The 22,099-nt window shown below is 39.0% G+C and overlaps 1 protein-coding gene across 2 annotated transcripts in view; it reads left to right on the forward strand.

Moving 5' to 3' along the window:
• Positions 1-22,099, forward strand: part of Pura (Puratrophin-1-like) — a 60,271-nt gene that overhangs the window by 9,729 nt on the left and 28,443 nt on the right. For both annotated transcript variants that reach the window (XM_044394667.2, XM_044394668.2), the window contains exons 2-5: positions 1,035-1,718; positions 2,243-2,503; positions 18,531-18,654; positions 19,332-20,039. In XM_044394667.2, the coding sequence (XP_044250602.1) occupies positions 1,035-1,718; positions 2,243-2,503; positions 18,531-18,654; positions 19,332-20,039 (1,777 nt within the window). The remainder of the gene's footprint in view (positions 1-1,034; positions 1,719-2,242; positions 2,504-18,530; positions 18,655-19,331; positions 20,040-22,099) is intronic.

Raw genomic sequence — 22,099 nt, forward strand, 5'->3', positions numbered from 1 at the left:
GAATTCTACTGTGCTACACTTGACCTATGACAACGACAACTGAGGCAGCAGCAACAACAACATCGCCACTAACTACTAAAACTAACTGGAAACGAACGTTTGACGTTTCATTTGATTGTCATGCAATGGGGCCCCTCGCACTCCCTTTCCCTAGTCTTGTCTCTCGGATCAATGCTGTCCCCAATTGATTTCTGTTTAACTTTTAACATGCAACAAGGCGAACCGGGCCGCCTTCCCCTCGTCCCACTGAGCACATTGTACGATATGGTATGGGAAAATGGATCGAAACTTGGAACTAGCTTTGACATCTTTGGCACTAAATATAGTATATATTCTAATATTTCAGTATTTTAAGGAGCTTAGTTCCTGAGAAGTGTATATTTAAACGTATTGAGCTATTTATTCAATTAATTATAGGAAATACCATTTCGCTGTAGACACTGAGTAAATATTCAGATCTAGAAATTATTTATTTTAATAAAAATCTTTGTTTCTATAAGTTCAACTTGTTTTCCTAATTTTGCTATCTAAAAAATTCAATCAATTTTATCTTATTTAAAATTTCATTATCTATTGGTTTTAAATCATTTCTAGGTTTTTAAGGAATTTATTTTTTTTTTTCTTTATTTTATTCAGCAAATTAAAATTTAAATACACAATAACCAAACTAAATTAGACAAACAATTAAAATCAACACTTTATAAACAAGATCTGGTTAACGTTTTTCAGTAAGAATAATTGTTGCACTCTCTTCAGAGCCCTTGGTTTGGCTTTGATTTCATTTAAAAATACCTAAATCTTAAGAAATTCTAGAATTGGCATTGGTCTTACTGATTTGCCCCACTGTAAGCCCCCGTTGCCGGTGGCAACCGAACGAATTGTGTTTAATGCGGCTCTTTGCATTGGCCATTGCCTGTGCAAAGAACTTTGGCCCATTTGAAATGCGGCAATTGTGTATCTGGCGGATACACAAGCGCACTCTGAACTCCACACGTGTCTGAGGTCTTTTCTTTCTGTTTTCTCTGCATTTCCAGGCTGACACGAACATCGAGGCAGGGCGAGCAGAAGCAGCTGTTTCTGGTTCTGGTTCAGGAGCAGGAGCGGAATTAGCCGAGATCTTGGTGGCGAGTGACACGCAAATCGATGTTCCTGGTGGGGGAAGTCCAGGAGGGCAGATCCCGAGCATAGAGAGCCCAGAGTCCCCGTTCGCGGCCACTGACAGGGACATGAAAGGGGCCAGAGCAGCGCCCATAGCTCGCGACGACGAGGATCAGGAGGCGGAGGACCCGGAGGAGGAACCTCCAGAGGTGGAGCAGCTGTCCGCGAATGCTAATTATGTGTGCTGTCGATACCCGGGAACAAGCTCTGCCTCCTCCTCCACCTCGGCGGCATCAGCAACTTTGAACCGCAGCAAGTCGCGGGTTCAAAAGTACCTCAAGAAGTGCAAACAGCGGCTAACGGGTCAGCCCAAGATGCCAACTAGCAGTTCCACCAACGCGACCACCATCACCCTGATCAGGAATGAGCCAGCACCCACGACACTCGAGGAGAGGGAGTCCGAGGAGGAGCAGGAGGAGGATCTGGCGGAGGGCAGCACCGGGTCCTATACGGATGCCCTGCCCATCGACTGCAGTCTGAGTGCCAGCATTGCCGAGGAACAACAGCAGGCGGTCGACGAGCTGGAGCCGCCGAAGGAGGAAGTCCCACTGGAGATAGAGGTACGTAATTACACTGGGAAATAAAATATGAGAGTGTCAACTATTAGAGGGTTACGAAAATACTACAAGCAGATAAAGCAGGTATTTTAATTTTATTTTTTTGCCTTTCACTAAAACTTTTTTAGTTAGTATTTAAAATTCATTCGAGAACACAACTGAGTAAAATTATTGAAATAGTATTTAAAAATTTGTTAATTATTCTGAGCTGCGTTGATGCTTATTTATTTACAACAAAATATTTTTGGAAGGACTCACAAATTATATTGCCTTTTAAAGTAAGTTTTTTAACTGTGAATTCTTCTTTAAGGACTCTTGATCTAAATTTAAAATAAATACAATATAGGTTCATAGAACTAATTTATAGATTTGTTCCAATTCTTTTTTAATTTTAGTTTATAACTTTAGGGTATATTTACTAAATCTTTAAAAACCATTCCAGAAGATATTTTTTTTTAATCTTGTAAGGGTTTTTTCTTTCCCTGTTGTCCTGAACTGACGGAACCTCCTCAACTTCTCCTCCGCAGAGTAACCCCGGAGGAATCCCGATACCGATGCCAACGCGACTTCCTGCCGACGTGGACGCCACGCTGGCCCGGCTGATTGACAGCCATCTGTCGCACATTTATCCCGTCTACTGGGCACGCACGCGTGCGATTTTAATCCAGCAGGCACGTGAGCGACTCGTGTGCGGATTCGACGGCAGTTTGGCCCGCTTCGAGCAGCGATTCCTATGCAAATTTGCTCAAATTGCCGCGGCTCTCCGCACGGCCCATCAAACTGGCGAGGTACGTGCGCATATGTCCTATAAAGAATCCAGAAAAAGGAAACCCGAGCGAAAGATATATCATTTACAAGGCAGTTAGTCGCAGCAGGCGAAATTAGCCGCAATTTGTTCGACTCTCCCCGAATGAAGTTCTTTAATCGCAGCTAAATAGTTTGCTTTGGTCTGTCCGCCAGCGAGAAATTGTTGGGTAACTGCGTCGAGAAATCGCTGCGGAAATTGGGGGAATCATCGGGAGGCGATCATCAGGCGATAAGTGCTCTCTGGAGCAAATAGTTGAGAAAATCACTGGGGTGGAGCTGTTCGTGGCTTACCATTTCGCTTAAGGGTAATGCTAATGGGACTCTCAGTAAATACTTAAATTAGAACAATCACAACTGCAACGATAAAGTTGCTCCATTTGGATATTTATTGTCTTTCAATTAGTCTGATTCTGAATCCAACCCATAGATAAAAATATTTTGAGTTACCGCAGTTTAACCACAACTGAAGCTACAACGACTTGCCCTATTTAATTGTAATTAATTATAGTGATAATACAATCCAACAACATAATATTGAACTTCAATGGGCTCACATTCCTCGCCCGTGCAATTAATCTTTCAAGATTATATCACCCACAACTCGCCAGTGGTTTTCCATTATCAACAAGTCAAAGTCAACAGAGAATCTCATTTCGCAATAATTAATGTCCTCTTATTGAGCAAAGAGTATCTCGCGATTCAGAGACAAATATTTACTTTAAGATAATAATTTTTTTACAAAGCTTACAATTTAATTAGAATTTTAAAAGATGTAAAATTTGATTAATATTGCAACTGGACAACAAGAAGAAGTGTACTTCATTGCCGATAAGAACAGCAGTTTTTTCACACCATCTCCTAAGAATGATTTAATTTCTTATTTATATTGGAAGAATAGTGAGATTCAAGTCCCGCTACCGATGTATCTTTACAGATGCTCTTGTGCAGCCCTGGCGGCTAACAGTCGCTGTTAAAAATGGTATAAACTAACAGCGGTTGCATGGTAAAACTCTGTAAACGGGTCTGTGCTTCCCCCGAATGGGATCCAATGGTATCCAATGGATACGACGAAGCACGAGACACCGAACAGCGCACCAGCAGCTGCCTAGCGGTTGCACGCCGAAGCTCTGTAAACGGGTCTGTGCTTCGGATTTCTGGAGTCAGTTTTATTTTCATTTTTGCGTTCGACGAAGGCGGTTGTGCGGTTTTCCGATTCAGTTGGATTAATTAACTCGCGACGCGCAGTCTTGTGAGCGGCAGAAATCTACCCCACCAAAAAAAGCGACTCGAAGACGAATAAATAGAGTAGTGAACATAAGTGACCAAGTGCAACCGAGTAAATAAATTCGTAGTTTCGCAGCTTCGCATTTTGGAGTCTGGAGAGTGTGCCGAAAGAAATGTGCAAAGTATCGCTGAATTAACATGCAAATAAATCGAAATCGCGACAGAGTGATGCCCGAATAGTGCCTGCAAATACGTTATAAAAGTGCCTTAATGTGTGATCTTTTTACAATCTGCAAGAAATAATCGTAAAAGTGCGAATCAGCTTCGCATACACAAGTGCCACATATATCTCTCCGCCTAGAAGTTAACGCTTTATAGCCGTCACATCAGCGTAAATCAGAGGATTTCCTCGCCAAATAGTTTGAGGTAATTTCTGGTTTCACATTTTATTAGCTAGCGGCCCGCCTGAAGTTCATTATCATTTATGGCCAATAATTGTCGAGTGGTTCATGTGCCGTGCTGTGTTATAGTGTAGTGTTTGTTTCCGACCCTGACCTCAGTATTCATTAAAAATCAATTGTTTTCCACTCGCATTCGCAATTTGCATACTTATTACACACGGTCAGAGACAAAAGGCCAGGGGAAAAAATGAAAAATAAAAGACAAACCACGGAAGCGTACTTCGGGTCAGCCTACGCCTTTTGGACTTGTTCTTGAATCGTTTGGCTTAAGTCGTTTTTACGTTTTTTTCAAACCATTTCAATGACAAAGTGGTGGCAAGAGTGGGCTGTGCCAGCTATGTGCCCCTTCTAAATCGAATTGTCAGAGGTTCTGGGTCCACTTATCAGTTCCCCAGCTCCGTTCGCAGTGTAATTTATAATCATTTTCGTAACGCATACGCACTGTGGAGCATGTGGTGCCTCCGGCCGTGGGAGGCAGCTGAAAATTACTAAAAAAGGCTGTAAAGTGCTCGGCGTGACCCACTTAGGCCCAGCCACATAAACTTATTTGAATCAATCAGCTACGCTCACATTTGCCGCTGATTTGGAGTCGTAAACTTGCGGGCATCTGGTTGACCTGTGGCAACTCGATTCGCAGTTGCAGTTGCAGCTGCCGCTGCCTCTGCATGTTAATTGCTATTTAATTTGTGTGCTGTGCCGCCTCGAAAACTGAATGGAAGTTGCGTCGAGTTGGCATTTTTATTCTCGATTTTATTCCCTTTGCAGCCGGGCACGTTCTGTAATTTAAATCGCCTTTGTGCGCAGACGCAACAGCGTTCTCATCTACAGAGTGGCACAGCCGAGGAGCAAGTACTTTATAGGGCTTTGTTTTGTTTTATTTGGTTTGAGTTGGTTTTATTTAGTTTTTCCCCCTGTTGCCGATCCGCTAGCGGAAATTGTGTATTAAGTGTTCTCGAGCAAAGGGAGCGATGGGGTAAAGCCGTACAGTCTGCTAAACAGATTCCAGCTAAACTCGAAATCTGCGGGCAAAAAAACGAATGTTTTTTTTCTCATATTATTTAAATCAAATGGCTGAAAATAAATATAAATATAATATAAATAAATAAATGGCTGTTAAATATTCTGAGAAAACTACTCTGATTTTTCGGGGCGGAAATAAGAGTTTTCAAAGGTCTAAGCTCCAAAAATATATTTATTTGTTTTCTTGATTTAAATATAATTAAATAAACTAAAAATCCTTAAAAACGGATATATTTGAAAAAAAATTTCAAAACGAAAAATAATTTTTCCAGATCAATATCAAGTAGTTAAAAAACCATTGACTAAAAGAAAGATATAAAACCATTGAGCATTAAATAAATATTAATTGGGCCTTAATAAAACATTTAACAATAAGGTGTTAATAATCATGATATGTTTACTCTCGATAAAAACAACTAACAGTCTTTCTTTCTTTGAAATTTGTATTATAAATATTCTTGAATAAATTTTACAACCTTTCTTAGTAGCATCTATTGATTTCGTCATTAATTCAGAACATTTCTTGCCGTGTAATTGAGAATCTCTGGACACGGCATATCACTTAGCCGAACAGCAATTACGATTAGGAGAGCAGCGCCAAGAGTAGAGAGTCGGGGAAAAAAGAGCCCGTAAAGTGAGTGGCTGTGCTTCCGAGTTGCATTTGAAACGGGCCATCAATCCAGCGGCAGATCTGTGCAATAATTTGCAGAAAAGTGCTTTGAACTGTGTTGAACACAACATGATCGGCATTTGTTAGCGATAATGAATTGAACATTTCTGAAAACATGTTTGTACATAATTTGTATGCAGGCTCTGGGGGCCGCCACTCATGGACTTTAACTTTGGAGTCCGGAGACCGTGGTCCGTAGACCGAAGACCATGGCGTCTGCCATGTGTCTGAATGTCTGAATGGCTGGATATAGTATTTGTGTTGGTCTAACTAAGAGCATCTGGCCAAGGCATTTGCGGTTTGTTTTTGCCCGCCCAGTGAAAGACAAACGGGGAATTAGCGGAGTTGCGGGGGAAATGTGCAAAGTGTAAAGTGCATATTTATGGCTTGCATAAAATAACTTGTAAAATTCACTCACTCCGTCTGTTTGTCTTCGTGTGCCTGTGTTCATGTGAGTGCATTCGCCATTCGAACACGTGTTGTTTGAACCGACCGTCTATATATAAGTATAAACATATAGGCACACGATCGCCGAGGAAGTCGCCGTTCAGGATATGGATGATATGTGACTGGACTCGCCAATGAGCAAACATTCGAAATAAAATACCCGCCATGGGTTTATTATGCAGCAAAATGTGCACAGTTTGCCCATTAATTTGACAGAAATATGTGGCGTGGCGTAAAGATAACGTTTGATGGGTCAATGAGCCCGAGACCCGGGAGTTAGAGAACCGATTCTGGGTAGAGCTCCATTATATAGACAACTTTATTATGGGAATACATGCAGTATAATTTAATGAGCAAATAAGACGGAAAAAATGAATAATTTATGTATATTTAATTAGCTTAATTCGTGATTATTAAGATAAATCTTTCTAGAAATATCAATTTATATTTGAGATAAAACCTTGTAACTAAATTGCTCAAATTATATACATTTATTTGGTTATTTTCACATGTTAATTTTGAAAGCAATGATTTTTATTAGTGAAAGCTTTAATTTTGTCGACTCTTCAAGCGGTTTATTTATTTATTTTGCAATCCTTTAATTACTTAGTTCTTGTGCGCCCTGCCCAGAAACTTATCTTTATAAAGCTGTCATAAAATCCCCTCTGGGTGGTACAAAAAATAATATAGTTTTTCGCCATAGATACGTGTTGTATATAAATTCCTCTGTATGTCTGGCCATCCATATTGCCCCTGCTCAGGCGAAAAAATGCAAGCAATCTGCAGCGTAATGCTAACAATTATTTAGCCGGACAACTCTGCAGCTACACATTTGCCACTTCATTATAAAATACTTAGTCATAAATGCTGTCGCCCTGAACAAAACAAAGCCAGATGCCTTGCCCCTCCAGTTTCCCCCATTTCCCCCACTGGCAATCCAGCAGATTGAGTTACAAGACGCGTGTTCACTGCGAACCACAGGTCTTCAGATAACGACGAATCCCCTGCACACGGACAAAAATTTTTACAAGTGTTATATCAACCCGTACTAATTTCAAATATAACTAACTTAATTCATCCTTTTAATACGTCTTATAAAAAAATTTAAATATTTACGAAATAATTTTTAAAAACTTAATGATTTTGTTGGAAAGATTAATACCTTTTAAACATTATTATTTGTTGAATCAAGAACCTTGAACCAATAAATTTGCGCCGTGCATCTCCAGACTTTTGTATCTGAGCGCAGCTGGCAATAGATACGAATGCATCCAGAAGATAGCCTTGAATAATTCAAGCGCGTGTGACTCGCTTAGTAATTAACCCAGCACAAAAGCCGCAGGCCAGCGATGAGTCGCGGTTTGGCTTGGGTTGGCTTGGGATTGGGATGGGGATAGGGATTGGGACTGGGATTGCAACCATATAGAGGTGGGGAATGGGGCAGGCACGTCAAGTGGCAGACACCGAATCCGAATCCGCGGCGCTCACAGAAACACTCATGCATATATGGATACTTTTGTTCCTTAATTTTTTGTGTATCGCCGTCTTCTGTCTTCTGTCTGCTGTTTGCTTATTTGTTTGCTTTTAGCTTTGTCTTTTGTGTCATCATCGCCATCGTGATTATCCTCATTATGAGCATGTCTCTATTGCTGTGTGCGTGGAGGTGAACGCTTCCTGCAATGCCAACAGGTAGACCAAGACAAAGGTACCCCCGATCCCCATTTCAGTCCCATTCCCACTACCATTCCCAATCCTCTGGCCAGACATGAACGTAGTCGGTGGGAATCGGCTGCTTCAAATGCCAGAAACGCTCCGGGCAAAGCAAATAGTTACCTATAAATTGTGCAGCGAACAAACGAAGCCGTCAAATCATCCCATGAATGACTGACAAGCCCTAGCGACAATTGTGCGCAGACTTGGCCACAAAATGCTCCAACTGCAACGGCCAAAGAGCCAAAGAGCCACGACCACGACAACGACACGCTCTAATAAATGGTTCAATAATAAATTACCTCCCGGTTCAGGTTCACCTCCAGGATTTGTTTCGGCATCACGTTATTTGGGCATTTGTCAAGTTCAAGCGTAACTCTCGGTTTACACTAGTCAGCTGGGCTCTTGAATCACGGCAATCTTTACAATCTATCTAGGCATTTTCCAAGATTTTAATTATTACCTAAATGTAATCGTAACTTCCTGGAAAATATGTAAGAAACTATATACTTTCTTTAAAAGTTGATCAATAAATTCTAAAAAAATCAATAAATAATGAAAATAGATGTTATCTCTGCATTTGTTGTATTAAATTTAATTTTTATATAAAAATCAAGATTTTAACAAAATATATCGAATTTAATTATAAATTCCACTAATTTATGTGATTTTAGTGTACCACATATGGATACACATATTGCTGCGGAAATAGCCCCTAGTTTATGGCTAGTTTTTATAGCTCTCTGGTTCCGCAGGAGCTGGGATAATCCCCTCGTTGACTACATAGTGTTAGCGACACCTTGCCTGAGGGCCTCCGTTGTGAGTAGGATGTCAGATCGCGCCACCTTCGTGATTTGTGGCTTTAGGGCACATGTGCAACAACTGCAACAAGCAACTGGCAACCAGCAACCAGCAACCAGCAACTAGCAACAGCGACAGCAGCAACATCAACTCGGTGGTCCCCCGAAACTCCTGGTCAAATGTCCGCATGTCCATTTGTCCATCGTCTGGCTTTTGGCCGCCGGATTAGCATTGAAATTGACTTCGTGCTGTGCTCATTAAAATTTTACGTGCATAAAGTTTATTTCGATTTGCCTCGCCGTGTTGTTGTCGCTTCAGTTGTCCTTAGTTCGCTGAGTTTTCCATTTCCAAGGAATTACATTTCGTGGTCGCAACTTAGAATATTTCCCAGAATTTTCCCCCGAAAACAATCAGAGGGAAAACAAATATTTGTGCTACCCGTTTCGTACTGCTTACTTCCTTATTGGCCAATACAATCTGTTCGAGAGCAGAACGTCCAGATCCAGACCCTTCGATAGCGATTCCATCGGCCACTACGGTTATTGGTGTTTTAATGCGTTTTCGGCCCGGCTGGGTTGCATTAACAAGTTTACGGCCGTTTTGGAATTGATGTGGCTAACAACTTTTTCAATTACCCAGTCCGAAGTTGCAGTCTGGAAAAGCAGTTGAGCAAACACGGCCAACAGTGCCTGGCTCTTCGGATCAGATCGTCATCATTGTTGTGGGGCTGTTAGTGTAGCCTTAACTTCTTCCCCGGTCGTTTGGTTATTATGCCATAAAAACTCGTTTTCAGCTGATTTAGCCGAAGTTCATGATCAGCTGTGAACTGAAAGTGGTTGATTGGAGCAGTGAGCCGTGGAGCAGCAGCACCAGAAGAACCTCTGCTTTGGTACCGGTTTTTGCTGTTACTTGTTACTCGTGCCCCGCCAATTGCACTCGTAATTGAGAGAGTCTTGTGCTGATGTAACAGCAACTTGCAACTTGCAACGGGCCACAGTTTTGTGCCTGCATCAGCAGATTGCCTTTGAAGTTGCCACAGAATCGAAACGGTCTTTGTTTTCTTATCTCAAGCCCTCCGCCATAATCCATAACTGTGACAGCAGCCTGTGCATCCGATGTGATCTCATTCCATTCGATTTGAGATTCAGTTTCCCATTCTCGATGCCATTTCAACACCCCATCGAGGGCCAATGTAAGCAGCAACTTCCTGCATCCACAGACGAAATAATTCGCTGCACCGAGCGTTGCACCAAAATGCAAACAACAATTTGCAGAGCCAAATGACAAGGAAAAGGGGGAAGGGGAATATTCTCAGTGGGGCAGTGTGGGGCTTCCAAGAACACTGCTGCCGTGGCATTCCGACCGTGCAGCTACCATGACAGCCTAGACCTGATCTATTTTCGTCTCACTCCCGGTACCATCTCCCTGCATTGCGAAAAATCTGCCCCACACAAGCGGTGCATATTGTAGTACACTACAAGAAAAGTATGTCTTTCATAAGAACTGTAATCTCCAGAGATTTCGAGATGAAACGTTTTAGGAAAACCTGATGTATTAAACAATACATCCAATAATATGGTAGTATTAACAGTTCAATATATTAAAGATTAATATTTGAGTAGTGTTTCTAAAATCAATACTATCAAATTATTTAAAATATTAGCGCTAGTACTCGACCCAATAAAAAGTCGTCCAAAACAAAAAACTTCATACGAAAAAAAAGTCAAAAAAATTTATTTCATATGAAGTTTTTTGTTTTGGACGACTTTTTGTTGAGTTGAGTACTAGCCCTTACATTTTTATGAAATCTTTTAAGGATAGTCACTAGAAATGGGATAAAAATATCAAATCCTTTGCTGGAAATTTCTGATATGCATGTGTTATTATCTTTATAATCAGTTTGAAATTATACTATAGACCCGTTTTCCGCAGTGCATATTATATATTTACAAGTATATAGCGGTTCTCCTCCGCCCCCGCGTCACACGAGCACACAATATGGGGGAGCACAAACAATTTGTAGGTGTGGCCGGAGTGATCCGAATCAAATGTGGCATCTACAGGGACGTGGTCATGGATGTGTTCATGGATATGGATTTGTTTGTGTGGTGGTGCATTGTGGAGCCAACTGAAAATGTTGCTGGTGCCAATGACGTTCCGTTGATGGCCATTCCGCGCCAGATCAAGCGGAAATGTGACGTTGACGGCAATAAATATAAAGTGAATCGCTTTGTTGATGCAAGAGTTCAAAGCTTGCAGAAAAATTTCGAAAAGAATAAAAAACGTGGTGGGAGGGAGTGCAAAATAACACGCCTATTTATAGAGAATTGGGAATATTTTGCATGGTAATTGATACACGGGAAACATGTGGAACAGGAAATCAATTGGAGCAGCCAAAAAGGAAATGAGCGAAAATGGCCAGCTATTCTATTCAAAGAATGAAAAAAGCAGGGATTTTTATGGTCCCGTTTTTGGAGCAGCAAAGCGATAAACTTTAATGGTAAACAATTGCAGCTTTTCTGCTTTTTCAAATCTTTCATTTCTAACCTACCCCAAATAATAGGCTTTTGAAGAGAATTTATTAAACTATATCAAAAGAATTTATTTAACACCATAAATCATAAAAAGCGGTAAAAATAGCTATTGTGAATTTCAATCTAATTGACAATAGGTGGCAACTTTATTGCCCATATTTTTAGCTCTACTCTGGTATATTTTTCAAAACGATCGCATAAGTAATTCGAAAAACCAATTGCTAATAACCACTCAAATTAAATTTATAACTGCTTTACCGCATTATTTATGGCACATTTATTTGCTCGTTGAGTGTTTATTTATTAACACAAATGCCTGCAAAGAAAGTTTATTTATCGCTATTAATAGATTAAATTGCTCGGGGGTTTACATAATCTTCTGCAATGTTCCTCCCGACAAAGAAGTGTGTTATTTAATTGCAAAGCCATTTTTCGCTCACTAATGAAATTCCGCCTCTTTGCTCAACCCACAGCGGTAAATTAAAAATTAAATAACAAACAGCCAAATATCAATTGTTGGCCATCACACACAATTTGACCAAAAGTAACGGAATCGCCAGACATTCGACATCCACCCAAAAAAAAAAATAAAAATAAAAATAAAATAAAAAGGCCGAGGCCGCCGCTTACACATCATAATTATCCATCGCTGGCGGCGCTTTTGACCAGGTGTGGCCCTTTTTTCCCAACAAATTAATTATGGCTCGAGCTGAGAAATTAGGAAAAATATGTGAGGCCAAAAATTGGCAATAAACGAAATTCGAACCCCAGCTGCGCACATTTTTTCCCTACAATTTGTTAAGAAAACAAGCCAAGTGCATGTGAACGTGTCGATGAGAGTGTCTCCGGTTTTATTTTATTTTATTTCTGTGCAACGCCCTGTGCGCCTTTTGCATGCGTAATTTAGCTGGCACCGACGGTGGTCCCCGGTTCTTCAGCTATCCAGAGATACGAAAACAAACCCCCGGCGGAGTCCAAAATCCAAAATCCAAATCCGTGTACGACTGCACCCGCATTGAATAATTGCCAAAGGCTGGGCGCCACACGCCGGGACATGGCCATTGATACTGCTCGGTTTCCTCGGCTTCGGCCACCCATATCTATATATGTATCTCCAGATATGTTTATATCTGCATATATGCTAATGCCGGCCATGTCGGCTTGATTACTCATATATGGGCCGTTCTTTTACAAACCGAACAGATTTGGCAAAAAAAAAAATTTCACATTTTTGATTTGCCTGAAACTTTTTTTACACGTACTATTCGGAAAATAAGTTAACACGTGTATCAGGATTTGACCGAAAAAAAATTATTTTCCTAGTTAGAATTTTTTTAAGTGTGCCAAAAATTGTCAAATTTGAAAAAGTACCCTCTCATTGAAAATCTGTATCTCCGGTTATATGAATCCAATTGACTTCATGTCTTTTGCATTAATTCCTCTAAAACCTCTCCTTTCAAAATAAAATTTCTTAAAAAAATTTTTTTTTTAATTTCTTAATAATAAAAACAAATTAAGATTTAAAAAAATTTTTTAACTATTGCCCCCACAAAAAAAATTTTTTTTTTTATTTTAATACTTGCGCCATATTGTTAGTTACAATCGGTTTTTGTAAAAAGTTGGAGCCACTTTTAGTTTTTAAAATATCGAATTTGTTTTAGCAAGGCCTCGGCCTTTTTCTATGAAAAAACGTCGCAGCAAGTAGATCTACTCTCTCACTCTTATCGGATCCTAATGGAATTTATGTTTTCTCATTGTTTATTAGTCCTTTAACAATTGTTAATGATTAAAAGTTAAGTTTTAAGTTTTTTGACAATTTCTGAATGACAAAAAATAAAAAGTCATTTTTTAATCAATTAAAAACTTACAACTGTTTATTTAACCGTCTATTTAATAAACAATAATTTTAAATTTATTTTATTTATTATTTTTTTATATTATGTAATTTATTAAACATTTTTAAATATTTATTTTTAAGTTTTTAAAAAAATTTATTTAATAAAAATAAAAAATTATAAAATTTAATTAATTTTTTTTTTTAAATTTAAAAATAAATATTTAAAAATGTTTAATAAATTACATAATATAAAAAAATAATAAATAAAATAAATTTAAAATTATTGTTTATTAAATAGACGGTTAAATAAACAGTTGTAAGTTTTTAATTGATTAAAAAATGACTTTTTATTTTTTGTCATTCAGAAATTGTCAAAAAACTTAAAACTTAACTTTTAATCATTAACAATTGTTAAAGGACTAATAAACAATGAGAAAACATAAATTCCATTAGGATCCGATAAGAGTGAGAGAGTAGATCTACTTGCTGCGACGTTTTTTCATAGAAAAAAGCCGAGGCCTTGCAAAAACAAATTCGATATTTTAAAAACTAAAAGTGGCTCCAACTTTTTACAAAAACCGATTGTAACTAACAATATGGCGCAAGTATTAAAATAAAAAAAAAAATTTTTTTTTGTGGGGGCAATAGTTAAAAAATTTTTTTAAATCTTAATTTGTTTTTATTATTAAGAAATTAAAAAAAAAATTTTTTTAAGAAATTTTATTTTGAAAGGAGAGGTTTTAGAGGAATTAATGCAAAAGACATGAAGTCAATTGGATTCATATAACCGGAGATACAGATTTTCAATGAGAGGGTTCTTTTTCAAATTTGACAATTTTTGGCACACTTAAAAAAATTCTAACTAGGAAAATAATTTTTTTTCGGTCAAATCCTGATACACGTGTTTACTTATTTTCCGAATAGTACGTGTAAAAAAAGTTTCAGGCAAATCAAAAATGTGAGCCAATAAAAGGTGTTCGGTTTGTAAAAGAACCGCCCATATACGCTCCGTCGATCCGCCGACTTCGCCGCCTGTTGATGGGTTTCTGTTTCATTTCGCTTCGTCTTGCGGCTGCCGGTCGGTAATTTAGTTTTCAACATCAAAGGCGTGGGAATGGGCAAAAAATGCGAAACAAAGCACACAAACAATGATGGAATGATATATGCCCTGATCCGGCCCAGGATCCTCGACAAATCCTCGACAAAATCTGCCCGCAGATTTATGGCAAAAGCCGAAAGCCGCCAATGCACTATGGGGAATTTGACCACTTTTTTTGGCCAAAACCCATTTTTTTAAAGTCGTTAAACTAAAATTGTGTTTTCTAGAATACTTTAACAGAAGACCAATCTTCAATGTTACGTTTCAGGAATTTCAATAGAGGCCGCCTCTGCTAACTTACAGCTGTTAGATCAGCTGCTGTATGTTGCATTTTCACGCCTCAGAAATTTGACGCAATGCTGAGACTATTTAATTGCTAAAAATAAGAGTCTTAAAGCAATTTAAGTGGAGTTTTTTGAATTAATTCAAGGGATGGTAGTGTGCACTAAGTATTTGTGTGATTAAACAATCTAAATTAATCGTGGTTTTCTTGTAATCGATTGTTTTTGTGACCGGTCTAACATGAATATTTTTAAAGAAAACCAATTTTTAAATAGAGATACAAAGCGAGTCCAGCGGAGTCCATCCATCAAACCTTTGGGAATTAAAGATTATGGAATTCTCTTTAAAATAAATGTAGTCAGAAAATCCACTTTTTTCGATTCTTGGAGAAATTTAGTTTTTTAGATCATAACCTCAAATTTTGCAAATGCCCCTTTGTTTGCACTGTGGAAGAAAGATATCAATAGACATACATTTGAAATGTCTTCTAAAGTAATGCAAAAACAATTATCGCTACCATTTGACAATAAAAACGTACTTAAGAGGTTGTAAAAAGAAAAATAAAGCTATAACTGTATCAAAAAATGAAAGAAATTGCATGTAAACTCAGAGAATTTTCGGTTCTATGAAACTAAAAGAAATATTCTTCCGATTTTAACAAAAATTTTTATGTGGTTTTAATATTGTATTAAAACGGTACTTATCAAGTTTTATGCATTTATCTCTAAAAATAGCAAAGTTAATCTGATCATTCCTATGGCAGCTATATGATATAGTTGTCTGATCCGAAAGATATTCATGCAGAATATGCGTTGTGATTAATAATAACGATTGCTAAAGTTTTACTTTGATATCTTTAAAATTGAGGGAGTTATTAATATTGGCCAAAAAAAGTGGTCAAATTCCCCATAGTGCAATGGAACGGAAATTTGTCGCCCAGCAACAAATTGAAAACAACCCAAGCGCAAGAACAAAAAAGATACTTTTGATTTCTTGTGGTGAAATACCCTTTGGATTCGTTTTTTGTGTCTACAATTCTGGGAAGGAAAAAAAATGTTATTTAGAAGCCGCTAAATTTGTGGAATATTTTTAGAGGTTCTAGCCTAATCGTTTCCTAGCCTTCAGGTTTTATTTATTAAAAGTTGGAGTTCTTGAAGAAATTTTTATTTAAATTTTAAAATTAATACCTTTTCTTGTGGAACATGTTCTGGGGTTTAGAGAATTTCGTATTGCGATAAACCTACATTACTTGACCACTAGCTGTCCTTCAAATGTTTTCTTTGCATAACAATTTCAATAGTTCAACTTGTCTGTGGACATAAAATCGAACATTATATGACAGTGCCGCTGCGAAGAGAGGGTTGGTTCCATGTTCAATGTACAGTGTTCAGTGTAGGCGACACCATCAAAACCCAGCGACAACTAAAACTACAATATAACAACATCGATGACAATGACAAGCGGCGTCCGAGCGACGCGCGCATTTGGGTCAATGACGACGAAACTGAAACGCTTCCAATGATTTAGAACCCCCTTCGGCTTGGATTGTCTTGGAATGGATCGGATCGGAACAGATCGGATCACAAATGGAGATGGAGAAGGCACCGGCACCGCCGATGGAACATGGAACTTGGCATGGAGCTGGGGTCGCGGGCAATCATGCAGAAAATGTTACGAAAATCATTATTTTAGCATGTGGCGACAGGGGCTTATTCAACGATACCTCCCTGAATCACACCGAAAACAAATAGGCAAAGAATAAAACCAATATACAAATATCCCTTTAAATTTGCTTACAATATTGCAATTTCTGATATTTTATTGGACTATATTTTTAATACTTCACAAAATATTGCAATTTCTGATATTTTATTAGACTATATTTTTAATACTTTTAGTAAAGATCGAAATTCATACTTCTTCAAAGTTATAAACATTTCAAACATTTTTAGAAATAAATATACTTTTCATCTTTTATGAGCTTTTAACAACAAATGTTTATGATGTTGGCATTGCCTTTAAATATCTTAAAGTGTTTAAACTTTTAACATGCTACTTAAAAATCGATCAATTATATTTATAGGCAAACAAAACCAACTGAATATTATGACTAACTTTACAAATATTACTGGAAATAATTACAAATAAGGTCAAAAGATCTCAAAAATATAACGTTTTTAAACCTTTTTGTTTTAGTGCAGGTCCGAAATATCAGACAAAGTGAGACGGCAAAAGGGGTAAAGAGATGGCTTTAGAGCGGAGGAAGTGGTTGCGTTGTTGTCGTTGTGTGGTTCGGTTGATCGGCGATGATCATTTTGTTCAATCGATTGTAAACGATGCGTTGCGATCGTTGCTGCGGCTTTGATCAAATGACAAAATTGATCATTTTCTGTTTGAATGGATTTCGATCGGCGACCCCTGGAACCCCCTGAAGCCCCTTGAAGCCCCTTGAAACCCCCGAAAAACCCGTAACCCCCCTCGAATGCCTCCTCCAGAGCGACAACAATTGATTTATGTTCGCGTATCTCTCTTTTTTCCCCTCTATTTCTCTCTCTTTCCCTCCTGGCTGGGTGGCATGTGCAATAAAAACAACAACAGAGATCGCTTTGTTACCAATAAAATATCCAAGTTTTTGTGTTGAGTCAAAAGGCGCTATAAATCAAGCCAGTGCGCACCTTTTTTCCCCTGTCTGATTTTCCCAAAAAGCGAAACGAAAACAAAGCCGAAATCAAATGCTCAAAAAATCTGAGCAACTGGCAAATTAGCAACAATGTGAGGAAACATTTTCGCATTGCAACAATTAATAGCTGACCAAAGGATCGGGCTTCAACTCGGATCTCTGGGAGCTCTCTCTTTGGCTTTACGTTTTTCGCAGTCGCGGGACTCAAATTCGATTTCACATTCCCGTAGGGGTGAAATCTGCGTTGGGCTTTCTGCTTTTCAGCCTTTTCAGTTTGGCACAAACGCTGAGGGTAATAACCAAAAATTAGCAAAAATTGCCAAAAGTTTGACTTGCATGATTTATCTATAATTTTCCATCGCCATCGCCAGGCGGTGCCTGTTTTCCGTTTTTTTTTCTGCTCTTTTTGGGAATACACACGAAAAAATATTTCTTAAATTACTGTCAACTAAAGAACCTATGTTGTACCTGCCTTAGTAAAAAGATAATTGAAAGAATGTCTCGTAAAATATAATTAGGTTCGTAATATTTAAACATTAATATACATGTTAACATTGTGAAAAAAATTAGAATATTATGAGAGTATTTTAATATTTAATTACATCTTATAATTTATTTTTATAAAGAATTAAATTTTTTTAAATTTATCTGGTTGATCTTTTCTGAGATAATACATTTGTTTTATACGAACGACAAAATGCTAGTCATTATATTTAAATGTTTTAAATACTACTATTTATGTAAGTTAAATTCATATCGCCTAAGACAATGTTTAATAGGGTAAATTAAATATCCTTGCTCTTTTTCCTGTGCACTTTGGGTACTGGGGCGTCCAAAAAGTTGCCACACTCGCCATCTCCGATATGGCCAACTGGCGGACAAACATGGGGGAGACCTCGAACATTCAGGCCTCCAAATATCCAAATATCCCAGCTCTGACGTCTGACGGTCTGGACAGTCTGGGCCATATTTAATGCGCTTTCCAGGCAGTCAGCCTCGGTTTTCTGTTTTTGCTCATAGTTTTGGCTTTGGTTTCTTTATCGTTTTCTGTTTCTGTTTCGGTTTGGGTTTCGGTTTCCTTTCCGCAGCTTAACACTTGCGGGTGTTGTGGCCTGCACAATTTCGGGCCGAACATGTAATCGCGGTAATAATAAAAATTTGCAAATGATTTCGTTACTCAATCTGCAATCGAGCACTTATACTTATGCTTATACTTATACCCGTACCGCTTATCGTCTTGCAGTCCTGGTTATGGCATCCCGGCTGGCCCCTGGCAACATCCAATGGAGCGCTGGTCTTGCAGCTGAGCGACGCTGAGATCGCGCACGCACTTCGCCCGGCGGAGCTGTATCTCTGCATCAAATTGGGTAAGTGGGTCGACCGGGATCGGAGGGGTCTGGTCTGGCCTGGCCCTTCTTATGACTATGATTAAGGGGGCAGGAACACACGAGCATAGCCACAACCCCCCAATCAAAATAATCGATCACTTACGGCCGTCTAGGGCTTGATCAATTCGAATGGGTCTAGAATGGAAGCAGGGAATAATTGGGATGCAGGGTTTTCTAGGTATTTATGTTGGTCAGATTATCAAGACTTAGTTAAATCTAATAAACCATGTAGGCACTTTCGTACATTCGAAGCTAATGATTTAATTAAGTAAGAGTTTAGTTTTGAATTTACAATTTGCCTCTTTTTGTTTTAAAAGTTTATTAATTTTTAAAAAACCTATTTTTGAAAATCACTGAGTTTACCTAGACCTTAATAATATATCCAAAAGGCAGGTAGATATACTACAATTTTTGAATACGAATAAAATTTTAGTGGGCACCAGAAACCTGATATTTTTATGACTAATAACTTTTTTATGGGCTGACCTCCACAGTAAAATTTAAATGCAAGACAATTTACCTTTTGTAATTTAAAAGCTCCATTGAAATTTGATCAAAATGAAAAAAAGTAAAAGTTAAGAGAGAGATATTTAAGCATTTTACCATGTTTACCATTCATTAAGTTATCCTAATAAATTTTCCCTTTCCTTCGACAGAATCTTCAGCAGAAGGCGACGCGGACTGCACACCGCGGCTCTATGCTGTTTGGCGCTCGTCCCGCAAGGAGGAGAGCGTCCAGAGCCACTGCATCGACCACGAGAATCCCGGCCAGTTGCCCCTGAGCGTGCTCCAGCTGGAAATGTCCACGGCAGCGGCGGCACTGATGGCATCGGATTGCGGCGAGCTGCCGCAACTGCTGCAGAATCTGCTGGTCAGCGTGGAGCGCAGCATCGAGCGCGTTTCGCTGAACGAGCTGCAGATGCCGATGCATCCTGGCCCCGGGGAGGATGCCCTCGACGAGGCCAACAATAATGGCTGCAATAGCAACAGCCTGGTGGGTTTGGGATCACCCAAGTGCGCGTTGCGGCGCAGCGATTTGATTACCAAAAACAAACTGTTCAACAGCCGCTACATGCTGAGGCGCCTAACCAATCGGCAGGACAGCATGAACTCCACCTCGTCGGGCAACAGCAATGTGAGCGACAGGAGCAGCAGCTCCAGTTGCAGCTCCAGTTCGAGTGCCGGCGAGGAGCTCCTGACCAGCAGCTCGGAGGCCAAAAAGAGGAGCATCGGTGGTAACGAGGCCAGTGGCGCCTCCACCTCGCCGGCACTGCCCCTCTTTTGTCTCGGCAACTCATTTCCGCACATCGACAGCGATGAGGAGCCCAGCGATAGCATCGGACCGGGGAAACACCACAGTCTGGGTAAGCCACGCAGCGTATACGTAATATCGCATTACGCATGCGCACCGATAGCCCCAGGAGGCACAAAGTGCTCTGATATCGGTCGGTATTTCGTTTCGCCTATTAATACACAGAAAACATTTGAAATAATGGGTTGAAATCAACTCAAGGATTTGTATTACAGTTTGAGAAATGAATACTAGGAAAATCTTATAAAAATCATTTGATTTTTCATTTGGTCTAGCTACAAAAAATATTTGCTCCATAAAATATATAAACATTTTTCTGAGTGCACCTGCAACAGTTGCAACAGAGCGACCAGTTCGTGGCTTGCTTATCGCAATTTCTGGGCGTGATTTGTCTTATTTGTTTTAGAGCTCCGTGGCCTGCATCGTATGCAAATCTGTGAGCCCGAACTATTCAATTAAACGCCCCGCAGCCAAAAGTCGGTTAAACCCAAACTGGAGTCAAATTTGCGTTCATTTCGAACGGCGCTTTGAAGTCGATTTTGTTTCAGGGGGTGGGGTTTAATGGAACGCTTTGATAGCGCTCAGTTTTGGCGCTAATTTGATATATTTGGTGTTCATAAATGCTGGCCGACATTTAATTCAATTAATCGCCAAAGATTGCCCGAAGATAAACGCAGTTTTGTTGCCCCGAATTCTAGCGAAAGTATGAGAGAGTGAAATTTTTCGCTATCTGGATGATATTCGGTCTGGATCTAAGGCATTTCATCCGGTTTGGATTTGTCTTCGAAATGCTTTTCGGGAGATGTCATTTCATTATGCCACTTGATTAATTAGCAGTTTACCGAATGCTTAATGCCATGACAACACAATCCATTAAATGCCAAAACCATACTCAATTAAGTTGGCAATGCCCGAAAATTGCCACTTCTATCTGTACCCATTTATTTTGTGGAAAAATCTTAAAAGCCGTTCTTTATTGGCGGCTTTTGAATGCCCCTTCAAAATGCTCCATCGAGAGGAGGAGGTCCGCCGGCAGCAGTGGTTTTAGCCATTAGCCATTAACATCGACAACCCACGGCATCCGGTGAGACGTGGTTAGCCGCAAAATATCGTTGTCTCTGTGGCAGCCACAACGGTGCAAATGCCTTTTAATTTGTCAAAGCCTAAAATATGAAAATTAAATGAGAAACCAAAGCAGTGCCAGTGTACGGATACAGTGGTTCGAAATAGGCATCAGAACAGAGGTAAAACAATATGATTTGGTATATATATAGATTTATTATATTTCGGTAATTCAGAAAAATATTATTTTTATACCCTTGTAGAGGGTATTATAATTTCAGTCAGATGTTTGCAACGCAGTGAAGGAGACGTTTCCGACCACATAAAGTATATATATTCTTGATCAGCACCAATAGCCGAGTCTATCTAGCCATGTCCGTCTGTCCGTCTGTCCGTCTGTCCGTCTGTCCGTTTCTATGCGAACTAGTCTCTCAGTTTTAAAGCTATCGCGATGAAACTTTCCCGAAGGTCTTCTTTCTATTGCAGGTAGTACATATGTCGTAGCGAGCCGGATCGGACCACTATATCTTAAGGCTCCCAAACAAATATAAGAAAATTCATTGTAACTTTGTAGGAAGTAGGCGTTTTGATTTTTGACTACTTAAAAACAAAATTGAAATAAATCGAAACGCTGAATCTGGAATCCCTGGAACTGCACCGAGTGAGTATTCTTTTATCTACAAGGGTATATAAGCTTCGGCTGGCCGAAGGTAGCTTCCTTTCTTGTTTTACTATATCATTACGAAATATATATAATTCTTTTATAAATATTTAAATCAATTAAATGTTTTTTAAATTTTCTATATTTTAGAAATTTTTTAAATGAAGTTTTTTAATTTATTTTTATTTTTCAAATATTTGATGACATTTTGAGTCATTCTGGTTCATTTTTTTTGTGCCTGTACCTAAACTCAACTCATCGTCAACTAAGACTATCCAAAATATTCTTCAAAATAGTAAAGTAGCTTCTTTTTACTCACTTTTTCTCCACATCTGGCCACTGTTCCCTGGAATGCGTTCAACTGCTATCTGGGCTGGGTGTGGGTGCAA

This window comes from Drosophila takahashii, chromosome 3L, assembly GCF_030179915.1.
Source record: "Drosophila takahashii strain IR98-3 E-12201 chromosome 3L, DtakHiC1v2, whole genome shotgun sequence".
Classification (NCBI taxonomy): domain Eukaryota; kingdom Metazoa; phylum Arthropoda; class Insecta; order Diptera; family Drosophilidae; genus Drosophila; species Drosophila takahashii.